Source organism: Eschrichtius robustus, chromosome 4 (genome assembly GCF_028021215.1).
Source record: "Eschrichtius robustus isolate mEscRob2 chromosome 4, mEscRob2.pri, whole genome shotgun sequence".
NCBI lineage: Eukaryota > Metazoa > Chordata > Mammalia > Artiodactyla > Eschrichtiidae > Eschrichtius > Eschrichtius robustus.
Window position 1 is genome coordinate 149341575 of NC_090827.1, and position 14163 is coordinate 149355737.

Here is a 14163-nt window from a genome sequence, read left to right on the forward strand (position 1 = left end):
ACCTGCTTCCCGGCCTTGCTCTTGCCCACCCTCCGTGTGAGTGAGCAGGGCCATTCCTGTCCCCTCCGTCCCTGAGGTGGAAACTGAGGGGGACGTGGGTGACTCCCGTCCTTGTGGATGGGGGCAGGGGCTCTGCCTCTGTGCCCAGGCTGCACACCCGCCCTCCCTGTCACCCCTGCCTGGAAGGGGTGCCGTGTCCTGCTGTGTCCTCTAACTGGCGACCAAACCCCAGACCCTGGGAGCACCGTCTGTCGGGGTCGTAAAGGCCCTCGCTCCTCTCTGGCCCCAGGAAAGAGTGGTGCATGATGGCCGGCTCTCGGGGGGAGGCCCGAGGGCACCCCGGGAGTGGGGAGCCGTCTCTGGTTCCTCCCCGGCCACTTCCTCCTTTCCCGCCCTCTGCCACCTGCTTCCTTCCCTCACAGGGCAGCCTGGGACCTGGCCCATTTCCTGCAAAACTGGACGGCGTTCCTTCCGGGGACTCTGCTAGGGTGCAGGCCTCTTCCGGTGAGAGAGACGGGGCCCACTGAGGCCCCCAGGACGCGGGGTTAGTTATAAGAGCAGCAGGACCTTCCGGGAATCCGAGGCTGGAGTCACAGCCCAGCTGAGCCCCATATGAAATGCAGCTGAATGTTCTTCTCTCAGGAGATGCGCTGTCTCTGGGAGAGTCTCTCCCTCCCAGCCCTCGCTGGGTGGGGGGTGCCGTGGGCTTATCTCTAAACCATGGTCCCGGCATGTCCCAAGAGGACACCTGCTCTGTTCCCTGTTCCCACACGGCCTTTATTGCTTCCACGTTGCGCTCGTTGCGGTGCACGGGCTTCTCGTCGCGGTGGCTTCTCTTGCTGCGGAGCACGGGCTCTAGGCGCGTGGGGTTCAGTAGTTGCGGCACAGGGGCTCAGTAGTTGTGGCTCACAGGCTCTAGAGCGCAGGCTCAGTAGTTGTGGCACACGGGCCTAGTTGCTCCGCGGCGTGTGGAATCTTCCCGGACCAGGGTTCGAACCCGTGTCCCCTGCATTGGCAGGCGGATTCTTAACCACTGTGCCACCAGGGAAGCCCCGGTGGGAACGTTTTGAGCAGCCTCCAGGTGCCAGGATCTGAGATACTTCCTTGGGGTCTGTGGATGAGCAAGAATGGGCCCCTACCTGCCCACAAGGACTTCCAACTGGAAGCAAACGTAGGCACGTGTCTCCAACAGAGTCCATTCCAGGCGGACTGTGCTGTTTGGAGGGGAAGTGGCCGGTGAGCAGAGCTCTGGAAGGATGCTCAAGGGTCCACCGGGCGAAGAGGAGGCATTCTCTCCTCTTGACCCCAACTCTGGCGGCAGCATCCGTGCTGGTGCCGGCCGCCTGTCTTCCTAGGGAGGTCGCCACTGCTGACCCCTGCACTCTCTTCTCTCCACAGAGGCCAGCTCGGCATGCAGAGCCCTTGGCGCTGAGGCCACTGCGTCATGGAGGGCCCGGCGGAGACGGCCGCTGGGGAGCCGGCCCCGACGGGGAGGGGGCCCGTGGGGCCCTCGGGAGGCAGCGGTGACCGCGGGGTCCAGAGAGCGGGAGCGAGTGCGTCAGTCGTCTGGCAGCAAGCAGGGCCTGAGGAGGCCAAGTCTACCGTTGGAAGCGGTGAGTGCGGCATGTGTGTCCACCCGGCCGTCCACCCCACCCAGGATGGAGCTGGATGCCTGCGCCGTCAGTGCTTGTGCCGAAGGAGGATGCGCCCAGTGAGCATTTACGACAGATGGGGGCCCCCCTCGTGCTTGTCCAGGGCACGGCGAGGGGCAGGGGTGGGAGATTCTAGAAATGCAGCCCTGGGTGAGTTTATAGCTCTTGTACAGCTTTGGGTGCCCACAGTTCTGCTTTGTCCTTGGAGGTGAGCCCCGGGGATTACTCAGGACGGGGCGTCCCTCATTCTTCCAGGAGGGCAAACCAATGCCCAGGGAGGGGAAGGAAGCAGTGCCTGGGCCAGGCCCCCGGCAGGATTACTTCCTGAACAGCGGAGGAGGAGGGGTGTGACAAGGGCAGAGCCACCTCCCACCCGACCTGCCCAGCTGCGCGCAAGAGGGGCTGTGAGGGGAGCAGGGCTGGGCTGCGTGGGGAGCAGGGCTGGGCTGCCTGCCGGGGGACCTGGTTCCCATCCTGAGTGTCGCTGGGCCACTTGACGTGGAAAGCTGAGGGGTGGCCTAGGTGATCTCCAGGACCCCTCTCCCTAACTCCTTGGGTCCTGGAGGAGAGGAGGGAAGGGCGGGGGGAAGGCTGAGGTGGGCCCAGGCCCCTCCCCGAGCCCGGGACAGCCTGTCCTCCTGTCCCTCCCCGGGCTTCCCTTTGTCACATCGTCACCTTCAGCCTGGTCACCTGCTCAGTTGCCTCTAGGGCTCAGCACATAGCAGGTGCCCAATAAATATTGGAATGACGAATGATTGATGCTTTGGGGGAATGGAAACAAAACCTCATACTCGGTGCCTGGCCCAGAGCCTGACGCCGTGCATGCTCAGCGATTAGAGATATTTTTACACCCGTTTTCTTGGTCCTTCCGGGTGTAAGCGGAGATGGGAAAGGTCGGGGTGGCCCTCGTGGGTGCTGACTCCTCTAGTCAGACACCTGCCTGGCCTGGAAGAGGGGCTCTGAGGAGCTGTGGGGCCTGGCCTGGGGATTCCACTGGGTCGGGCGCCCTCCAGAGCTCGCCAGCACGCGACAGAGGAGCTGGGTTCCCCCGGATGCATGGGGGCCAGACCAGCCTCCCGCATGGCAGCCCAGCCCAGGAGGGGCCGTGAGTCCTAGAGCGCGGGATTCCTGCTGTCGGTGCTGCGGCCGAGCCAGAAGCATTCTGACCATGTTGCCAAGTGTTTCCTGCCCTAGCTGCCCCACAGCACAGCTGGCATTGGCTGGCATTGGGGTGGACCTGTGAGCCCAGGCAGCGGGGTCTGGGAGCCCCTCCTGTCTTCCTGGGCTCCCTGGCCCCGAGCAGCCAAGTGGCCAGTGGGCTCTCACCCCATCCACCCAGAGCCCCTTCCCCTTTCAGCTTCTTTTGCAAATTGACAACAAAAGTCACAAGAAATAATGTAAATAATTCCCATTTACACCACCCAGGTTCCTCAAATGTTGACATTTTCCTACACTTGCTTTCTCTCTTTCTGCACTTACAAATATATTTATATTTCAGGACAGTTTAAGAGTAAACTGCAGACATGATGCCCCTTTTACCCCCCAGTGCTTTGGCGTGTGTGTTTCCTAAAACCAGGACCTGCTCATACAGAGCCATTGTGCAATGATTTCAAACTTCAAACTCTCCTGGTTTGAACAACACCATTGTCTAATCTACAGACGGACCTCACTCCCATCCTGCCATCTGTCCCCATAATGTCCTTTCCACCAAAGAAAACCCTCGTCAAGCTTTGCATTCTGTGGCCATGTGCCTGTGGAGCTTTCTAACCTGGAGGTTGATACTTTGAAGATTCCAGGCCAGGAATTCTGTAGAATGTTTGGGTACAGCTCAGTTCAAGTGTGGCTGTTTCTTCAGGATTGCAGGCAGGTACTTGGGCAGAAATACCCCAGAAGTGTTTGGTTCCTCTCAGTGCGGCCAACCAGGAGAACTCGATGTCCATTTGTCCGGTCCCTGGTGACGTTCACGGCCCACGTCCATCACTTGATTAAGGAGGTGTTTGACAGCGTAAATGTCACTGTCAAAGTCACCCTTCTTCCCTTTGTCATGAGTAAGGAGCCCGTGGGATGATACTTGGGGACTTTGTGACTAGTCGGTTCCTCTGGTCCTAATCAAGCAGTAGTTTTATCATCTGTGCAAGGTTCTTGACTGAAATCATAACATTACGAAGGTTGCTAAATGGTGACTTTCTAATGCTGCATTCTTCTGACATTTGTTAATGGACCTTCCACGGAAAAGAAGAGTTGTCCCCTCTCCCCAGGTATTCATTTATTTATTTTGGCGTGTGTGGGCTCAGAGGTCTTTATTTCATTCTCTGGACCCTAGCAGTTGCTGTCATTTATTTTGTTGTTCACATTGCCCCCGATTTGGTCTTGTGATGCATCTCCAGCATCCTGTGAGCACCTCCTACTTTCTGGGACAACAAGAGGCTCACATCTCATCTCTGCTCTCCCTGTCGCAGCCCTGGAATCGGCCGTTCCTCAAGGAGCCCTGGCTTCTCAGGGGGAGGATGGTGCTTAAAGCCAAGATCTGGGTGCCGTGCCCTTGTTTGGATTTGACAGGCATTTCTGAGTCCCCGCTCTGGGGATGCAGAGCAAGCAAGGGCTGGAAATGGGCTCTGACCACACAGGCTTAGGGCTGGTGTACCGTAGGTGGGGAGAGAGCAGAAATGAGCCTATCGTTTTGCACGGTCCAAGGCCAACGTGGCAGCACCGTGCCCACGGCTGAGCGGGACTTCCCCGGGGTGAAGAGGTTGCAGTGAGGTTGGTTCAGCGCCATCTGTCGGAACCACAGGTGTTTCCAGATCAGATCCCCTTTGAGCTGAAAGCCCTGATTGCTCATCCCATTGCACAGATGAGAACCGAGCAGGGCGGAGACGGGTGTGTGTGTGTGTGGAGGGGTCTGGCCAAGGTGCAGACTGGGAGCTGGCTTCCCGGCTGGGGGCTGGGGGCAGCGACAACCAGCAGAGGACTGGCCTCACAGGCCAGTCAAAATCAGGATGCAGCCCCATCTGCCGCAGACCCCGAGTTCCCCCTGGGCTGTCACCTCCCCTCTGTGGTCAACAGAGTAAAGGCCCCCAAAGCAGTCCACATCTTAGTCCCCAGAACCTGTGCACACACACGTTACCTCCGCGGCCAAAGAGACTTTGCCAAGGGGATTAAGGATCTTGAGACGGGGAGATTATCCTGGGGTCAGAATCACAGAGAGGTTGAAGATGCTGTGCTTTGGGGATGGAGGAGGGGCCACGAGCCAAGGAATGCGGACCCCTCTGGAAGCTGGAGAAGCAAGGACACAGATTCTCTCCTGGAGCCTCCAGAGGAAAGGAACCAGCCCTGCCCACACCTTGTTTTGTCCCAGCAAGACCCTTCTCAAACCCCAGAACAGCAAGATAACACTGTGTTGTTTCCAGAAGCCTCTAGGGTAGGGTAATTAGTCACAGCACAGTAGGAGACTCATAGCCTCCCGACCTTGTTGGGCTTTGTGACCCTGGAGGAAGGGTGTGAACAGTGGTTTGTAGGGGTGTGGACATACCTTTCTTCTAGAAATACCTGGGCGGTGGCGCCTGCCTAGCTGAGAGTTGCCTGTTCTCACCTTCATCACAGGACCCTGCTCTGACACAGATGCCACTCCTGCCCCTGGCGTCTCTCCACCGGCTGCTGGGCCCTCTCCCGGCCAGATGGGCTCCTACCCCACAGGTAGATGTCCTGGGCGCTACGCTGTGTGTCGGGCTTAAGTCTGGGCTGGGGACGTGAATGTGGGATCCCTGGGCGTCCCCCCTTCCCTCCAGCCTCACCCATCCTGTGGGCTTCTGGTTCAGGAGCGTCTAACCCAGGCTTCTCTAATGTGGACGCCCTGCTTTAAGGTCACCCTGAATGTGGCGGAGAGGCTTGTTAAACACAGATGCCTGGGTTCTGCCGGGTTCTGATGCAGGGAGTCTGGGGTAGGGCCCAGGACTCTGCATTTTTCACTTGGGGACAGAAGGCTGGGGTTCGCCTGCACGTGCAAAGGCCTTCCCTGGACTCTGTGTTTGCATCTGCCCACACAAGAGGGGGGCATGGCCCTGGAGGCCGCACGCAGGGGAAGTGAAACCCCAGGAGGGACACCCTGGGGGGCCAGGGGGATGGCAAGGGCCCTCGGGAGAGGCATCGGGGAACTGCTTCCGGGGAGGGGCTCCCAGGACGGGACGGCGGGACTTCCGCAGGGCGCTGATGGGCGGAGGGGGGCAGCAAGAAGCCCCTAACGCTGGAGACCCGACTCCCGAGCCCCAGCTGTGGGGGGCATGGAGACCCCAGCGCTGTCGGCCATCCACCTTTGCCGTGACAGCCACCCGTCCTCCAGCTTTTCCTTCGGGTGGGCAGCGCTGCCTGTGGTCACTCGGGATGACCAGGACCCTTGAGCAACGAGGCAGATTATTATGAGATTGACAATCCAACCCCACCCTCTTACGGGAGTAGGAGGGGTCACATTTTAGAACTGGTTGGGAAATGCTGGCCTGGCTTCCTGCTGGGGGAGGGGCCTGATTCCAGATCCCAGATGTGCTCCTCTGCCCTGGCCCTGACCCCCAGGAGGGGGTGGGGATGTTTGCTCAAGGGTCCCCCAGCTAGAAAATTCCATGGCAGGTGCAAGGCTTATTCAGAGGATGTGAGGAACCTCTCTCCCTCGCCCTCTCCGCGTTCTGTCCCTTTTCCTCTCTCCCTCTCTCTTCTCCCCTCCCCCTTCCCATCCTCTCCCCTTCATCTCCCCTCTCCAGTTTTGGAACAGACCATGATCTGAGGATCCCTGCGGCCAGGAGGCCTCTCAGGGGGACGGGGTGTGGGTGGCCAGGGGACATTTGAGCTGGGATCCAATCATAGGGCACCAGCCAGGCCAGGAATTGGTCTGGGAGAGGGTGCTTCAGGTGGAGGACACGGTGAGTGCAAAGGCCCTGGGGTGGGTTGCGGGGGCATGCCTCGATGTCTCAGGGCAGCAGAGAGGCGGCCACAGGCTGGAAGGGAGGGGGAGGAGAGGTGGGGCTGTGCGGGGCGGGGTGAAGCGCAAGATGCTCCAGGCTGTGCCTGGAAAGGTGGAAAGGATCCGCATTTTATTCTTCCTGGGATGGAAAACCACCACAGCTGTGCTGTCTAATACAGTAGCTACATGTGGCTGTTTGTGTATGTTTAAATTTAACTTAAATAAAATTAAAAATCCAGTTCCTCAATTACACTGTCCACATTTCAAGAGCTCAGGGCCCTATGTGGCTGGTGGCCACCGTGCAGGACAGTGCAGAGAGCAAACATGTCCATTGCTGCAGAAATTTCTGGCAGACAGCACTGCCCGGAGGGCTGAGGGCCAAGGCGTTCCATAAGCCAGAGCTGGTTGTGAGGGGACCCTCTGGCCCTCTGGACCAGAGAACCATCTGGAGGGAGGGCCAGGGCTCAGACACTGCTCAGGAGGACCTATGGGGCGGGGCCGTGGTGAGGGGTGAGCATGGTGGGTTCGGCCTGGTTTTGCAGGGGGGTCAGTGGGGTCCGCTGGTGGACCAGCCAGTGGTGTGTGAGGGAAGGAGGTGTCGTTGGTCTGAGCAGGACTGGGGATGCGGTCCTTCTGGAGATGGTAAAGAAAGGAGGACAAGCCAGTTTTGGGTGGGGGGTGGCGATGAAGAGTTCTAGGATGCCCATGGGGTGTCTGCTGGAGTGTGGATGCCCCACTGGAGCCCAGGCGTGGAAGAAGTTGGGGCTGGAGGTCACGGTGACTTGGGACCATTTGCTGAATGCCTGCCCTGTGCTGGCCTGTCTCTGGGCTGTGACGCAGTACACTTCCTCCCATCTCTGTAAGATGTGGGTAGCACGTAGCTCATTTACCACCAAAGAAACTGGGCCTCAGGGGAGAAAAGCAGCTGTGCAGAGTTCCCACAGGCCGTGCACGTGGAGTGTGAATCTGGGTCCCCATGTTTGTGGGCGGGGGCCCTCAGGGGAGGGAGGGCACCCCACAGAACCGGCCTGGGCCAGGGAAACTGCCCACCTTGATCTGTCCCCTTCCAGACCTGACCTTGCAGCTGCTGGCTGTGCAGAGGAAGAGCGGATTGCCCGACCCCAGCCTGCAGCAGGTCCTGCGGGGCCGGCTCCGTCTTCTGGAGAATGACAGCTGGCAGGTGGCCCGTGCCCTCGGGGTGAGTCTGGCTCCTCGGGGGGCCTGGGTGGGCGAAGGTGCAGGGGCTCCACACTTGCGAATGGGGCGGAGGAGGACTGCTCGGAGGAGAGGGCAGAGGACCGAGGAGGAGGTCTGTCCATGATGTCCAGACCTTACCCGATGGTGCCACCACCAGGGTGACTTGTCCCCCGTCTGCTTTCCTGGCTCTCTGGCTCCAGGAATGATGATCACACAGCCCCAGACACACGTGGGCCACCACTCTCTGAATGTCCCAGTCCCTTTCTCCATGGACACCCCACCCTGCTGGGTTTTTAGTCTCTTCATAGGGAGCAGAAAGGACTGCTGTGAGTTGATCTTATTCTTTGCTTGATTTGTGGGTGACTGGCCTCGCACAGATGCACGGTCTGCCAGGAGGTTGGTGGAGAAGGAGGCTGAGCTGGTCACCTCCCCATGGCAGAGGTCCTGGGGCTTAGGGTTGACAGGCCACAACCTGACCTTGCACTCAGCCTGGCCTGACCTTGGCCGAGGTCCCTTAGCCTCTGTGAACACAGCTTCCTCAGCCACATGCGGGGGACGCTTAGCTTTATTACCCCACGGAGCTGCTGTGAGGACCTGCGAACAGCAGGCATGGTGCACCCAGCACGGTGCTCTGTAGTGGGGCTGCCCTTGTGATGCCAGGCCAGGGTGCATGCTGGCTCTGGGCTGAATCCCGGCTGTCCCAGGGTCGGACCTCGGAAAGGAACCGGAACCTTATTTCCTAATCCAGATGGAGATGATAATCGTACCCTCTCCCTCTTGGTCAGCGTCAGCTGGTGTCACTTTTAGTGCCCCAGCCCCACCAGGGGTGTTCATGGGCTGGATGTCAGGAGAGGGGATGCTGGACCTGCCACAGAGGGTGCAGGTCCAGGGCATGGAGGCTGTGAGCTCTGGGAAGGAGTGGGGCTTGGTACAGCCCTGGGGAGCCACAGCTGGCTTGAGAGCAGGAGAGGAGCAGCTTGGTTGTAAAGGAATCAGCTCTGTGCTTGCTGGCCCTATCAGGGTCACTTACAAAAAAAATTAATTAATTTATCTGTGCCGGGTCTTAGTTGCGGCACACGAGATCTTCGTTGCAGCTTGTGGGATCTTTAGTTGCAGCATGCAGACTCTTAGTTGCGGCATGCGTGTGGGATCTAGTTCCCTGACCAAGGATCGAACCCACACCCCCCGCATTGGGAACGTGGAGTCTTACCCACTGACCCACCAGGGAAGTCCCGCCAGGGTCACTTCTGCAAAATGTTTCTACCTTGTTGCTCCGTCCTCCTGATGGGCAGACGTCCCAAAGCCACTGGGACTGTTTCTCATTTCTGTTTCTTCCCCGTAAGGAGCTATCGGCCAGGCTGTTGTCCATCCACAGTGACCAGGATCGGATTGTGGTGACGTTTAAGACTTTCGAAGAAATCTGGAAGTTTTCCACCTACCACGCTCTCGGTAAGGCGGTGACCCTCGCAGACCCAGTTATGGGGACGCTTGTCACACACCAAACATTTTATGTTACCAATCGGGGCTTTAGACTAAGTTAGTTCATGATGGCCTCTCTGGACGTCACCCGTTCTCAGCGAGGTTGTGATGCGCAGAGTCACAGATGCACACGGGTCTGAGCGCGACGCGCCCCCAGGGCAGCTGAGCTCTCACTGGCCGAGCACAGACCAGGAAACCCTGTTTCGACCTCAACCCAAGTGCTTTCTTTCTGAAACATTCCCTGTTCTAAGGGAGACTTTGGCCGTCTAAGTGCCTCTCCTGGGGAAACTTGCTGCCCCACTCCCAGTCTGAGGGCTGAGGAAGTGAGAAATGAGACTCAGAGTGACAGTTTCTTGTGCCCCTAGAGCAGGGCTGTGCCCACGCCCGCAGCGTACGTGATCTCCTTGAACACTCCTGTCCCATCTCATAGAAGAGGAGACCGAGGGTCCTAGAAGAAGTAACCAGACCCTGCCCGACCTTCCCAGGGCACAGGGAGGCAGATGAGTGGTCCACCATCACGGCTGGTCCTCTCGCAGCCCAGATGCTCAGACCTGTGGCCTGCCCAGGTAGTGGGCGGCACCATGAGTCTCCAAGGGCAGGGTGGTCCGTCTCCCTGGGCTTGGTCGGTGCAGGGCTCGGCCAACACCCGGCCATGAGGGCTTCCCTGCCCCCGGCCTGGAGCCCACTGGTAACCGGGGCTGTCTGCTCCCCCAGGCTTCACTCATCACTGCCTGGAAAACCTGCTCGTGGACCAGACCTTCTGGCTGCTCGAGCCTGACGAGGACGAGGAGACGGCCATCCAAGTCCACGTGGACGAGGAGGCCTTGAAGCTGACACACGAGAGCCTCCTTTTCCAGGAAGGTGAGCGCTGTGCGGGCGATGGTGACCTTGGTCAGCTCCTCGCTGGGCTGGGGACGCCCCGGGGCCGCGGGCAGCAGAAGGGCTCCGGAGATGCCAGAGGCTGAGGTGGCTTGGGGCAAGGAAAAGCCCCCCACCAAGAAATAACAGAAAAGGGGTTTGGCCAGCGCCCCCCTAAGCCCGAGTTCCTGACCGAGCTATTGCTCCAAGTACCTTGGTGGCCTCACAGTTGGGCTCTGAGGCCGCAGCAAACAGGGCGTTAGCTGCCTGTCCTTCCCCAGCCACAGAGCGGACAACAGGTCGCCACTGCGGCCGGACTCGCCGGTGGCGGTCCAAGCAGGAAGGGCCCTTGGGATCACATGTCGAGCCCCTCATAGCCCAGATAGGGAAACTGAGGCCCAGAGAGACTGAGGCTGAGCCAGGCTCCCGGGCAAGTCCCGGCGGAGTGGGGACTCCAGCCCAGGTCCAGCCTCCAGGTCTGGGCCCCTGGGGCCTCCAGTGTCTTTCTGTGGATGCAGAAACTGGGGTGGGGGAGCCCCTGCAGGTATTCCTGGCGGAGAACAGGTAGTCCCGCCTGCAAACTACAGCTGCCCCTGTGTCCAGCCGCCTGAATGACCACCCTCTGCCGCTTTGAAGGGCCTTTCTTTGTCCGGTGTCCTGACCACCATGTGAGAGTGCTGACTGGCCTCCAGCCCCTCAGGCAGGCTTCGGGGGTTCCCCAGGCAGAGGCGGCCCTGGCAGTGGACTCTTTGGCCCCCAGCCACAGCACGTCCTCGGAGGAGAGGGCAGCAGTGGAGCCTTTGATTCCGTTCCATCAGTAGGTACCGACCTTTGTTTCTCTGCTTCCTGTGGGTCCAGCGTGTTGTCCGGCCTCCCGGAGACTCCCCCAGACCTGGGTCCATCCGTAGGCCAAGGCGGGTAGATGGGGACCAGTGTGAGCCCGAGGCAGACCTGGCCACGACCCCTTCTGCTATTTTCAGTGTGTGGCTTCAGCAAGCCAGTCCAGCTCTCTGGGCCTCAGGGCTGCCACCTGCACAACAGGACAGTGACATCTCCCGGCAGGGCTGTCCTGGGATGAGATGGCCTAGGAGTGTACAACATGGGGCTCTGGCTTCCTGTCCTAGCTCGTTCTGGAAAGCTTTTGCGGGAGTTACATAGCCTGTGCTCATAGTAAGGGAGCACGCAGGGATCTGTGCAAATAAGAACCAAGGCAGGGACAGCCTGGGGAAGGCAGGGACAGGTAACATGCAAGCTCCTGCTCATGTGCTGAACGTGGGGCATAAACTTGGCTTGAGCTTCCTGGCAGCCAAAGCAAAGAGAGAAACTACATCGCCTTGTGTTCAGTGTCTATGAAATGACAGTCTGTGGCTGAGTTTCTCTCCCGGGGTGATGGAGGGAGGTCCCCGAGGATGCCAGTGTGAGGGAGGGCAGGAGACACCTGGGCTGGGGGGCGTGGGGCATGGCTGGAGCTGAAGGCCGCACACCTGGGTGTATGTGTGTGTGTGCGTGCACACGTGCCGCGGGGGCAGGTGGTGGATTTCGCTCAGGTCCCTGGGGGCTGTTGACCTGTCCAGCCTACACACAGTTTCAATCTGCCCTAAACCTAAAATCCTCTCTCATCCCACTCCAGATGGGCTCTTAGGGTCCCCTGGGACCCCATCAACGACTCCATGGGTGGACCTGTGACGCCAGACATCCAGCCGATGGGTAAATATTTCCACTGGCCCTCCTCCCCTGGGGAGGAGGTGGGTGAGGAGGGGCAGGCACCAGCATTCCCGAAGCTTCTGCACCCACCCTGAATCCTCCCCAAGCCAGAAGAGGTAGCTAGAATCCCCTCCATTTCCTGAGGCAATAACAGAGGCTCAGAGAGGTCCACTGGCTGGTGCAAAGTCACACAGCACACGGGGAGGCCGGGCCGGGGTCCCTGGTCACTCCGCCTCTAGAGAGTAACTTCCACACCCTATTTGACCAGCACCTCCGCAACTTCTGCTCTGTTTCTGGCACTGGGTCAGACACCTCGGAGGACCCTCAGGCGGTGGAGGTGGGGCGGGCAGGGCCCCGGCTGAATTCGCCACGTGCGCAAATGGAGGAGCGAGAGGCAGGGGTCTTGTTTAGAAAAGACGGCCTGGGTCCCTGGTCCAGTGCATTGGCTCTGCCCCAGGCTGCTTGGTGTCTGGATGGCTTGTGGACCTGTTAAGTGGGCATAAAGCCCCATGGGAGGACATTTACAGCTGGATTTGCCCTGGGTGGGCCCTGGCCTTGGAGGCCGACAGCCCTGGGCCTAGTTAATCAACATCCCCAGGCCTCAGTTTCTTATCCTCAGCGTGGGGATAAAGAGGCCCCCCGCTTCAGGTACCGTCTGGATGTCCAGCCCCTCGTGTGCGGTAGCCCCGCACCCTGGCCAGGTGCTAAATCAGTTCCTCAGCAGGACGGCATGTTCCCTGGCCGGGACACCACCCATGTGGCCGAGGGCCGCCCATCTGACTGCCTGGTCCCCCCCCGGCCCTATCCCCCCCAGCACTGACCGTGTGGCCTCCTTCCTGCAGCTGTGGGCCTGGCCTCGGCCGTGGCGGACTGCCAGGGCTCAGGGCCCGAAGAGATGACCTTCCGAGGCGGTGACCACATCGAGATCCTGGGCGCCCAGGTGCCTGGCCTGCCCTGGTGCCTGGGCCGGCACGCGACCTCCGGGCAGGTCGCCTTTGTGCAGACAAGCCTCATCCGTGTGCAGGGCCAAGCGTCTGAGTGAGTGGCTGAGGCCTCACCCCACTCTGACTCCACCCCCTGCCCCGTCCACCTGCTTCCCAGGTGACAGATCCGCAGTGTCCTGGACAGCACCTCCTGCCCCTCCCTAGCCCCTCTTCCTAGTCGTCACTCCCACCTCTGTCCCCAGGGCCGGGCCTAGCCCAGGGCCATCCCACTGTCCCCAGGGCATGACTTCAGCTTCCTGTCTGGACCCCTCCTGCCCTTCCTCCAAGTGCTGCCAGGGTTGGTCCCTGAAATACAAAGGTGTCCACGTGCACGGGTGTCCTGGGGCTACGGGGACAGCACCACAAACTGGGGGCTTAAAACAACAGACTGGAGGCCAGACGTCCAAATCACGGTGTGGCCAGGGCCGAGCTCCCTCTGGGGGCTCCACGGGAGGGGACTTCCCGCCTCTTCCTGCTCCTGTGGCTTCAGGCGGTCCTTGCGGCCGCATCACCCCAACCTCTGCCTCCGTCTTCACGTGGCTTCCTCTCTGTCTGTGTCCTCTCGTCTGTCTCTTGTAAGGACAACAGTCGTTGGCTTTAGGGACCATCCGGACAACCCAGGGTCATCTCCTCATACCAGGATCCTTCACTTGACCACATTTGAAAAGATCCTCTTATTTCCAAATAAGGTTACCTTCTGAGGGTCCAGGGGGACATGGATTTGGGGGGGGACGCTATTCAAGCCAGTACACCCTGCCATTCCCCTTCGTAAAGCCCTTCGAAGCTCTGGGCCTGGCTTTCAAGGCCTCTTGCAACCCAGGCCCTGGTCACCCCCAGTTTCAAAGGCCACCACTCACCATCGTGTCACCCCGAGGCCAGCGTGCGGGTTGGCTCACCCCTTCTAGAACAACTCTGGGTTGTGCGCCTCCCTCTATGTAAGATGCCCCCTCCATCCCGGCCACCCCGTTTTCCTGGGGGCTCTCGATGGCCTCCAGTCTCATCCCCAGCGGCTCATCCCTGGGCGCACCCTTCCCGGCTGTGCTCTTCTCCCCGTGTGACCTCCCCACCCCCATCCAGGGAATTCTGAGCCAGGACTGTCTGGTCACCTCCAAGTCCCCACTGCCTGGCCCTGGGCAGCAGCAGGGGGGTCTTGAGGGAGTGGTCAGCCGGCACAGCTATGTTCTTGACCTTTTGTTGTCAAGACCTCAGCCCAGGAGTCAGCGTAGAGAAAGGACCCTTCACTGGGTCAGCATCTGCCCCTTGGATGCATTGTGAGATGTTCGTCCTCGGGGCCCCGCTAGCCCTGACATCCCGTCTCATTCTTGTCTGGCACCTCAGACAG

The 14163-nt window shown here is 59.9% G+C and overlaps 1 protein-coding gene across 3 annotated transcripts in view; it reads left to right on the forward strand.

Annotated features, from left to right (window-relative positions):
• Positions 1-14163, forward strand: part of SH3TC1 (SH3 domain and tetratricopeptide repeats 1) — a 52787-nt gene that overhangs the window by 20394 nt on the left and 18230 nt on the right. For 2 of the 3 annotated variants that reach the window (XM_068543491.1, XM_068543489.1), the window contains exons 2-10: positions 423-504; positions 1399-1613; positions 5253-5345; positions 7671-7798; positions 9141-9246; positions 9991-10137; positions 10771-10951; positions 11765-11841; positions 12681-12876. In XM_068543491.1, coding sequence (XP_068399592.1) covers positions 1445-1613; positions 5253-5345; positions 7671-7798; positions 9141-9246; positions 9991-10137; positions 10771-10951; positions 11765-11841; positions 12681-12876 — 1097 coding nt within the window. In that variant the 5' untranslated portion in view covers positions 423-504; positions 1399-1444. The remainder of the gene's footprint in view (positions 1-422; positions 505-1398; positions 1614-5252; positions 5346-7670; positions 7799-9140; positions 9247-9990; positions 10138-10770; positions 10952-11764; positions 11842-12680; positions 12877-14163) is intronic. The other variant, XM_068543490.1, reaches the window with a different exon arrangement.